At 44.1% G+C, this 10,751-nt stretch overlaps 1 protein-coding gene and 1 non-coding gene across 2 annotated transcripts; one reads left to right on the top strand and one right to left on the bottom strand.

Moving 5' to 3' along the window:
* Positions 1–7,357: 7,357 nt before the first annotated feature.
* On the top strand, positions 7,358–8,889 carry TBCC (tubulin folding cofactor C). The gene has a single exon (XM_011354638.2). It carries the CDS (start codon positions 7,463–7,465, stop codon positions 8,498–8,500), a length of 1,038 nt encoding a protein of 345 aa, XP_011352940.1. The 5' UTR covers positions 7,358–7,462; the 3' UTR covers positions 8,501–8,889.
* A 1,490-nt stretch (positions 8,890–10,379) lies between these two features.
* LOC111736161 lies at positions 10,380–10,498 on the bottom strand. The gene has a single exon (XR_002779117.1). It is a non-coding gene; the product is annotated as a 5S ribosomal RNA (ribosomal RNA).
* Between the last annotated feature and the right edge of the window lie 253 nt (positions 10,499–10,751).

Below are 10,751 nucleotides of genomic sequence, written 5' to 3'. Positions count from 1 at the left end.
GCTAGAGACACTGGAACTTTCCCAGCTTCCTAGCCATGAAGCTAGCGAATTTTTGTCTGTCTTGTTTACTGCTGTATTTCAAGCACCTAGAACAGTGCCTGGAACACAGTTGGTGCTCCATGAATGTCTGTGGAAAGAAATGAATAAACAACTCTGCTTTTTCCCTTACCTGGTTAGATCTAACTCATTCTCTAGAATTCAGCTTAGATTTCCTTAAAAGACACCCTGCACTCCCACCTGATTCCCCTAGTCTGGGTTAAGTAACCTTACGTAATCACAGCACCTAAGATCTCTCCCATTATAGTATATATCACACTACCTTGTAATTGTATCCCTCACTTAGCCTGTAGGCTCTGAGGGATCGCTGTCTGTGTTCATCACTGTACCACCATTACCCATAAAAATGCCTAGCATATAGTCAGTGCTGATTAAGTAAGTGCAGCATGAACGAATAGAAATGAATGAGCATAGTATGCTGGGGGTAACGGCAGAGTAAAGGCAATGGTGGGAAATAAGGCTAGAGAGGCACACTGGGGACAGGTTGTAAAGGGCCTGGTATCCAAACTAAGGAGTCTGAACAGTATTAGACAATAGGGAGCCAATAGTTTAGGTAAAGTGACGTGATCAGCTTGTATTTGAGGGCAATAAGTGGCTAAGGCATGCAGCACTGGGGGAATTCAGGAAATCACAAAGGTAGGGGACCAGATGGGCACATACAGGAGATGACGAGGAGGGGGACAAGGCATGAAGAAAGGGACCACAGCGGAGAGAAAGATAACAGTACTTGCAGACTAGGCGGACCAGTGAGAAACACTGAGGCTCTGTGGATAACTCTGTGATTTCCTGCTTGGAACACTATGGATATGGTATCAGGAGCATAATCAGAGGTGGTATCTTGATCAGACAGGCAGTATTAAAACCTTGGACTCTGAAACCAGACTGCCTCAATTCAAATCTTAGCTCCACCACTTACTCTCAGTCCCGAGCAAGACACCTTCACCTCTTCATTTCTTCATCTGGTAAATGTGGATAATAGTAGTACCTATGTCAGGGGAAGGTTGTGAAGACTGAATGAGGTGATACATGTAAATGTTCAGCCATTGTCTGGCACATAGCGAATGTTATAAAAGAATTAACAAAACTACAGATACACAGCACAGTGGATTATCTGCAAAGATGGTTCCCAGTAATTCCTTCCATCCCTTTAAATGCCTGCTGCTCCACCCATCAAGAGGTGGAGTCTGTTTCTCCCCATCTTGAATCTGGGCTGGGTTAGTGATTTGCTTTGACTGAATGAATGTACTACACATGACATTGTACCAGTCCATTCTGGTCTAAGCCTTGAGGCTAGGGGGCATCTGCTTTTGCTCCTGTGGAAGCCAGCCATCATGTGAAGAAGCTTGAGCTTGACTACTCAGCACTAAGAAACAAAGTGTGAGAGAGGCTACACAGGGGAAAAGCGAAGTGCACCAGCTGACAGTCAGCACCAAGGCCCCAGACATGTGAATGAGGCTGCCTTGGAGGCTACGGCCTCAGCCGAGTCCACAGAATCATGAGAAATAATAAATTATTGCTGTTTTAAGCCATAAGTTTGGGTTGGTTTGTTATGCAGCAATAACTAATTGAAACTTACGTATATAAGAAAAAGGACAACACTGGGGCAGTAAGGACTTCATTTTAGGCCATCTTAAATATGAAGTATTTTGGATAGCAGGTAATTACATATGGATAGTAGATAGTTACATGGAAAGATCTAGAAAGGTGCTGGTGTTGGAATTTTAGGTTTGGGCTCAGGAGAAAGGTGAAAGGAAGAGATAGGGATTCAAGAGTCATGTAGACAAGGCTTGGTGCCCTGGGAGAGGGTAAGCTTGCCAAAGGAGGTGAGAAAAACAAGAAAAAAGGTACTGGGATAGAATTCTGACCTCATGGATATTTAAGGGGTAGATAAAGAGAGGTGTGTGAAAGAGTCAAGCAGCAGTGTTTAAGGATGGACAGAGAACTAAGACAGAACAGGGAGATGTGCTTTGAGAAGAGGTGAGAGTTTATAGCTACAAAAAAAATGGATTTGAAAGTTAGGAGAGAATGGTGACAATAAGCCAATTTCAGTTTCAAATAAAATGGCAGAAGCAGAAGTCAGATGATAAGGGGTTGAGGAGGGAATGATAATTGAGAAACTGAACACAGCAAATGTAGGTTACTGTTTTTAAAAGTCTCTTGTTAAAATGGAACTCATAGAAACAGAGAGCCAGGGGCTGCGAGGTGTGGAAAATGGTGAAGGTGGTCAAAGGTGGTCAAAGGGTAGAAACTTTCAGTTATAAGATGAGCAACTTCTGGGGATGTAATACGCAGCACAGTGACTGTAGTTAACACTATTGTACTGCACACTTGAAAGCTGCTGAGAGAGTAGATCTGAAAGGCCTCACCACATAAATTAAAAATAAGATAACTATGTTAATTAACATTATTGTGGTAATCATTTCACAATGTATACACATATCAAATCACGTTGTACATCTTAAACTCACACAATGTCACATATCAATTATATGGCAATAAAGCTGCGTGGAAAATAAATCTAATTACTTGCCCCTCCCCAAGATTTTTTTCAAAAAATAGAATAAAAAGTCTATTGTTAAGAGAAGGAAAAAACATAGAGCATTCACTTGGGTGGATATTAGGACAAAAGGAAAATTGTTTTAAGTTGAAGAAACTTGCTTGCTGAGAGATGCCAAAGAAAACGCCAAAGAAGAGATTAGAGATGCCAAAGAAGAGATTAGAGATCCCAAAGAAATAGAGGATGACTGGTGGCTGGAGGTTCTAGGACCTGGGAGAGAAGGGACATGGAACTCAGGTGGAGAGCTTTGCTTTGGGTGAGAAGGGAAAGAGAAAAAGAGGTGGAACGTCACAGATAAGTCATAAGTAAGATAGGAGGGAGGGGGAGGTGCCCTTTTTTCTCTGCGAAGAGTAGGCAAGGTCATCTGTCAACAGGCAGTGTTGGTCTTGGGAAGAGTGATAAGTTTCTGAAGAGTTTTATAGGGAATGCATGAGGGGCTACAGGAATCGAGCCTCTAGACTCAGCCCCTCAGGGAAGCTTTCACTGACCTCCCAACAAGGTCAAACCTCCAATTACTGGTATTCTCTGTTCCTCTTTCCTTTGTAACAGTTGTCAGTTGTCACTGTTACAATTTCACATGTTTGTGCCATTATTTGCACAGATTGGGCTTCCTCAAGGAGGATAGGGACTATGCCTTTTTAATTTAGCTTGGCAGCCTGAGGGCCTACCTGGCTCAGTGCTGGGTACAGTAAGCTTAATAAACTGATGTTATATAAACAGTGCCAGCCTCTGTGCTAGGCATTAGGTGTATGATGATGAAAAAAGTTCCAGAGAGTGAAAGGTGTTGAGAAGGAGGAGAACCAGGGGCAAAGGTTGAAGGAAGGGGCAGACCAATTTAGAGCCTTTTCAAGAACAGCATATACCCCCACGGCTGTCATCTTTCACTGTCTTTTGTCAGAAAAGTCAGTGACCAAGGTAGGAATATTTGCTTACCATTTGATACTTGACATATAGAGCTCTTTAATGCATGCTTTATATCTACTATATATTCAACGTCTGCTAAAAGATGAATGAATAGGTGACACCTCCTTCTGCCATCAAGCTACTATAATACAGATTCAAGCCTGAATCTGTTCTGTCTACATGTGGCTGATATTTCCCACAGTACAGGGTCCTGAACAAATTCCATAGAACACCAAAAGACTTTATCCTTTGCTGTCTAGCCATACCCAAAGACCATTTTATTGTGCTTAACTACATTCACTACTTGGTCATTGATTTCCTGTGGCATATCAATACATAAACCTTCACTTTATCACATTAAAAGATAAAATACATATGACAAATATTTCAAATCTAACAAAAAGTATGGAGATGCAACCAGCAAAATCCAGACTGTTGGTAACTCTACTTAACAAATGATGAGGATTTTTCAAACAAAACAATTGAGAAGGGATGAGGGGGGAGGAAGGAAGGAAAGAAGAATTTAAAAGTGATTTAAGGGACATATTAACTACACAATTGTATGGAACTTGTTTGGATCCTTATTCAAATAAAATAACTTAAAAAAGCAAATTATAGGATATTTATCTGAAGAAAACCAATATACTAATTTGAAAATATATATGCACCCCTAGGTTCACTGCAGTGCTATTTACAACAGCCAAGATATGGAAGCAACCTAAGAGCCCATCAATAGATGACTGATAAAGAAGATGTAGTACATACATATATAATGGAATATTACTTAGCCGCAAAAAATGAAATCTTACCATTTGCAACAACCCAGATGGACCTAGAGGGTATTTATTATAAGCTAAGTGAAATAAGTCAACAGAGAAAAACAAATACCTTATGATTTCACTTATATGTGGAATCTAAATAACAAAATTAAAGAACAAAAAAGCAAATTATAAGATAATCAGAGGAATTAAGAAAATATAACCATTTTTTTGGAGTGTGGTGATAGTATTGTGGTTAAGTTTTAAAAGGGTAGTCCTAATCTTTTTGAGATACATATTGAAATATTTATAGATTGTAAAATATGAAATAATATGTCTGGGATTTGCTGTAAAATGATCAGAATGAGGTGGGATGGGGAAGCGGCTAGGGTTTTAGAAAAAACGAAACTGTCAAATTGGTAATTGTTGAATCTGGGTGATGGGTACATGCAACTTGCCTCTCTCTACTTTATTATGTTTGAAATTTTCAAAAAGTTAAAAAATAAATCAAGCTATTAGAACCACAAAGTATCTAAATTTTTGTTAAGTACTTTTTAAAGTCTGTAATACCTTAGAATTCTTTCACTTCTTAAGATGTCTAAAAGAATAGAGATTAGAGCAGTTCTTTTGATTTGCAAGTCTTTTAAGGTATCTTTGAAAGCAGGATTCAGAACTCATGGCTGCTTGCCTTTTGTCACATTTCTGTTGTAACATCATCTGCAACACATTGCAACAGGCACTTACCTCTGAAGAGCTGGGATCCATTTCAAGGATGCAAACTGAATCAACTGCCCTCAAAAGTCAAAAAGATGATGCAAATGCAGTCTGGCAGTGCCAAAGGTTTCGCAGCCTTCCTACTGCTTTTGAACTCAGAAATGCAGCTTTATATCCATGTCTTGACCACCTACCTCACCTAGCAGTTGTAAAGAACCGTCAAGCCAATGAATGCTTCATGATAACCATACCATAGACCCCTGCCCATTCCCACTCAGGCTTCACATCAGTCTTTGAAACTGCCTCCAACACACTGGGTCAGCCTTGTGACCTGTTCATTTTTGTCCTTCACTGCTTCTTTCTCATAAAAATTTGAAACTAGCCAACTTAAAATATTCGGAAACTTACAAAGTCTACTGGACTGTATGCTAAAACCTGTTGTTGGGCAGAAACGAAATCCTTGAAAGAGTTTAATGACATTTAATTGCACTTCTGATATAGACAACACTAACAACCACTTATAGATTCACTAGACTAATACAGAAATGTTGCCTGACCCCAGCTGTAACTTCCAAGTCCAATAAACCTTATTTGGCTACAAACTTTTTTAATTTTTGTGAGACAAATCCAATTACTGAAAAACTTAAGAGAAGGTCAGGATTTTTTTTCTCCTAGCAAAATAAATCTTCTTTAAACCTTCCTTGGTTAAATCAACTCTTCATAAAACAAAGCAGCTTTCGCATTCCTCCATATGACTTAGACAAGATAACCAGCTACATTTCATTCACCAGTGTGAGAACTATACCTCACAAAACCTAAAAGCCTCACCTAGCTTGCTCATGAAACAAAGCAAACGAAAACGAAGTATACTACAAGCACACGCACAAGAATTTTCAGTACCCCCCACTTCCATCATGTGCACGTACACACACAACACACCCTCAACCCCCGCGCGACATTTGTCAAATGTCGTGACCTGTGCTAACTTTTCAGTGAAATACAGAAATTTGTTTTGTTTTTGTTTTAAATGGAAATGGAGAAAGTGGGTGTGAAGGACTGGAGAGATGAATCTTAATTCTTTCCTCCCATCTTCGTCTGCATGAAAATGCAGGCATATTATAGAAATCTCAAGTGACAGTTTCTCAGGCAGTTAAATACCCCAATTAAAAAACGATGGGGGCCGGGAACGGGGGGTGGAGATAAGGATGAAACCCAAGACTGGAAGGGCGGGCCAGGTCATAGAGGCCCCGGCGCTCCGCCGACCTGCACTGAGCACGCGAGGTCGCCGCGCGCGTAAGCAGGGACCGCGTCCCGGTTCTCAGCGGCCCGCGCTGCCCTGGGTTTTTCTAGGACTGCGTAGTCCTGGCTGCCCACTCACACCTCGGGCTGGTCCCGACTTCAGATTAGGCTCATTCACTTCCGGTGACAAATCCCTCCCACCACCTCTGGACAAAATGTAACATCTCTCCCATCGCTTTCCTAAAGACCCAGGGCCCCACCGAGAGCCGCAGAGCCCGGGGCTGGGGTCTCACCCCGGTGCGGCGAGCGGGCACTCAGCTGCGGAGGGAGTGACAGCGAAGGGTGGGGGAGGACGTGGGAGGAAGAGGAAGGGGGTGTGGAATTTCACCCCCCCGCCCCCACCCCGCCGACTGCAGCAATCGGCAAAATAAATAAATAAATAGTAATCCGTTTCTAGGCTTCCCCAGGGCCCCTTGAACCCCGCTGCAGTGAAGAACCCGGTCTCTCCCATCCCGGTGCCCCTCGCTCTCTCCCGCCCCGGTAACTGCTTGCGGGGATCCAAGAGCCCCAGGCCACGCCGAATTGCAGTGGCTGAGGGGGGAGGGGGCGGGTAGGATAAGGGTTTTGGGGCGGCAGGAATGGGTTGGGGGAAGGGGTGGTGGAAAAGAAGAGAAAAAACCAGAGGCATGCAAGCGGCTCCCTAGCCAGCTGTTCCAGCTGCCGCTTCCTCCGGCGCGGGCCGGGCGGTGCAATAAACCCCCCCTCCATCTTCCTCACCACTACCTGTCCCCCCACCCACCACAAGCACACATTCCCCCCACCAGAAGCAGATCTCTGGGCTGTAAAGGGGTAGTAAGGAGGAGCTGGGGGGGAGGGGGAGGCCTGCGAGTTTCTAACCTTATTCTTATAAACAAACCCACATGTGCAGCTACCGCTGCTGCAACTCACCCCACAATCCCGGATATAAGTCCTGCCCCTTTAAGAGGAAAAAAAGCTTCCCCCGCCTTCCTCCCACCCCACCCATCCACAAGGACCTTTGTCTCTCCACCCCCTTTGTCAGTCGACCCCTCCCCATGTTCCCGCCCCTCCGATGCGGAGGAACCAATGGGCGAAGCAAATGGGGAGGGGTTTTGACGTCAGCGTGGCCGGCCAATCACAGGACGCGTTGGTGGGAGGCCTCACGGTGGGCGCGCCCAGAAGAAGGAAGGCAGGAGAAAGGAAGCTTGCTGTCAAGATGGAGACTGCCAGTTGCTCTGTTACTGCGGTGGGGAACGGGAACATGGGGTCCCAGCGGGACCGGAGCCTGGTGCCTGAGCGGCTTCAGAAACGAGAGCAAGAACGGCAACTGGAGGTGGAAAGGCGGAAGCAAAAGCGGCAGAACCAGGAGGTGGAGGAGGAGAAGAGCGACTTTTTCTCCGCCGCCTTCGCTCGGGAGCGAGTCGCCGTGGAAGAGCTTCTGGAGGGCGGGGAGTCTGTCGAGCGGCTGGAGGAGGCGGCCACTCGGCTCCAGGGGCTGCAGAAACTTCTCAACGACTCGGTTTTGTTTCTCGCCGCCTACGACGTGCGGCAGGGACAAGAGGCGCTGGCGCGGTTACAGGCGGCCCTGGCCGACCGGCGCCAGCAACTGCAGCCCAAGAAGCGTTTCGCTTTCAGGACTCGGAGGAAAGACGCTGCTCCAGCCACCAAAGTAGATGCGGCGCCTGGCGCCCCTGCGGCAGAAGGCATCCTGGCCTCCCCGCCGCCATTGAAGGAGGAGGGAGGCTTCAGCTCTAACTGGGTCTGCGGTTTCTCCAACCTGAAGTCCCAAGTCTTGGAGAAGAGAGCAGAGGAGCTGCACCAGCGAGACGTCCTTTTGACCGAACTGAGCAACTGCACAATCAAATTGTATGGCAATCCCAACACCCTGCGGCTGACCAAGGCCCGCAACTGCACGGTGCTCTGCGGCCCGGTGTCCACCTCTGTGTTCCTGGAGGACTGCAGTGAGTGCGTCTTGGCTGTGGCCTGCCAACAGCTCCGCGTACACACCACGAGAGACACCCGCATCTTCCTGCAGGTGACCAGCAGGGCCATCGTGGAGGACTGCAGCGGGATCCAGTTCGCCCCTTACACCTGGAGCTACCCGGGAATTGACAAAGACTTTGAGGGCTCTGGTTTAGATAGGAGCAAAAATAACTGGAACGACGTTGACGATTTCAACTGGCTGGCCCGGGGTGTGGCCTCCCCTAACTGGAGTATTCTTCCTGAAGAAGAGCGAATGATCCAGTGGGACTAAGCAGTTGTTAATCTTAACTCCTACCAAATTCTTCCCATGTGGGACTGACTCCAACTAATGGGACCCTAAAGTTTACATACTTAGTGCCGTCACACTATGTTTTCAGTATTTAAGACTTAAAATTGTTATAGGCTCATATTTGTGATTTCCATTAAATTTATGACAGGTCTAACACTTTAAAGCGTTTTTGCTATTTTGGTAATGTCTAGGAGCTATTATTTAACAACGATGTTTTGAGGCCATAAGGGGGAAAGGGTGTGGTTGTGCGTTGGTTTTTTTGATGTGCGGTATTTAAAACTTATTGCATGATAAAGCAGGCTTTCAATAAATATTTGTTATTTTAATAAATGAATTCAGTAGGGCTCTAGTAGGAGCCAATTAATGTGGAATTATGGTATCAGACGTGTGCAGAGTACCATTAACTGAGAGCTTTCTTGAATTGAAGTTTGGATTTCCTTAGGTATTTCTCAGCATGGTGCTGGAAAGGCTCCTCTTTGATCTTCGGCTGCACATTGGCTTGGGCTTCTGGAATGCAGTTCTAGTCATCACTTGTTTGGGTCCAAAATTTTGGCTTGGACCCCAAGTGGCTCATGAGTCTTCCCAAGTGTAAAGCCAAAATAATTATAGCTACCAATTTTTCATGCACTTAAATGGTGCATAGACACTGTTTTAAGCACCTTACACTTATTAAATCCTCATGTCTTATGAAGTACGTTTTGTTAGCACTATTTTTCTAGTGAAGAAACAGTGAAGTATGTTGCCCAAAGTCACACATGCTCTTAGACTGGGATTTGAAACCAAGTAGTCTGGCTCCTGAGCCCATCTTCTTAACCATTACAAGATAGTGATTTTGAATAGTGTTAATTGCATTGAAAGCGTCCAAATTAAAGAAGGCAAATTGCTCTTAAATTCTCGGGCATAATTATGCTATATGTCCTCATACAAAAAGAATTGAGGCAAACATCTACCTGAGTCTTAATTTTTCCATACATTTGGCAATATAATTCTCTATGGTTACAAATTTGGCTTTCTGCTCTATACCTAATCCATTATTCTTAAATGGAGAGTTGTAAGATTTTCAAAAAGATTTTTTGGGTCTCACGGCCTTGTAACTGCAGACACACTTTTTATTTAATTGCCACAAGTATTAACCTGCTTGAAGTACCTTAAGTACTTATGTGTTAAATATTTATATGTTCTATCTGGTTTCAAAAAGAATTTAAAGTGGTTTCTAGGATATGTGAAGTGTAACAAGAAAACAAAAACGAATAAGAAAGAGGAGCAGAGCAAAGGCACAAATTGGAGGCAGAAATGAGGCCAATAAAAATGTAGCCTACCAAGTTCTGTTCCTGTACCAGAGGTAAATCCAAAATTGTTTTTTCCTCAACTATTAGCTGACTTGAAAAAAGGTCCTGATTAGCTTCACAATTTGCAACATCCACAAAGAAGACACTGGGGTGGGGGTGGGGGGGGTTCAATTGTTTAGGAAAAACAATCCTGATAATAAAAGAAAACGTAGTGAAATTCTCAACCATTTCTTCAAATTAGAAAGTGACTGGTGTTCTAAGGCTATCCCCCTGAAGACTGATAGTTTAACACCAAGTGCACCCCAGGAAAAACCATGCTTGTAGCACTAATGGGTTTGTAATTGATAAGTATGGAATAATCATTTTTACTGGAAAGGTAACTATTTACATCTAAAACAGTAAAACCCCTTGAAGCTTTTGCAAACATGGAGTTTGTAGTAGATAACAAAGTCACAAAATCATGGCACTTTGAACCATAGTTAATACTTGCTTGCTAATCTCAGCTGAACTTTCCTCCCTGCTCAGCAATCCTGTCCTGCCTTCCTGAATGGCCCTCTCCACATTACTTATGCCAACTACAGCACCAGGTATTCCCAGGTGGTCTCCCATCCGAGTACTAACCAGGTCCAACCCTGCTTAGCTTCCAAGATCAGATGAGATTGGGCACGTTCAGGGTGGCATGGCTGTAGACCATTTACTTTCCTAAAGCTCACAATTTCATGCCTGTAATTGCCAATCTTACCTAACATGTTATAGGCCATCCAACCCTTTAACCCTTCAATATTTGAAAAAATTTCCATCTGTACTGGTGTTCTTGCTAAAGGCATATCTCCTGCCCAGAGGTACCTCTTCCACCTGTGCCCATCCCCTTCTACCTCCTATGGATCTTGCTCCCTTTCCATTGGTCTTTTTCTTTCTCTTTCAAAACACCAGATCCTGAGATA

The sequence above is a fragment of the Pteropus vampyrus genome, unplaced genomic scaffold (genome assembly GCF_000151845.1).
Source record: "Pteropus vampyrus isolate Shadow unplaced genomic scaffold, Pvam_2.0 Scaffold18, whole genome shotgun sequence".
NCBI lineage: Eukaryota > Metazoa > Chordata > Mammalia > Chiroptera > Pteropodidae > Pteropus > Pteropus vampyrus.
The sequence above is the reverse complement of the archived record's forward strand: the minus strand, read 5'-3'. Positions and strand labels throughout refer to the sequence as shown.

Coding starts and splice junctions, on each gene's coding strand:
- TBCC (XM_011354638.2), top strand. CDS start 7,463: ATGGAGACTGCCAGTTGCTCTGTTACTGCGGTGGGGAACGGGAACATG.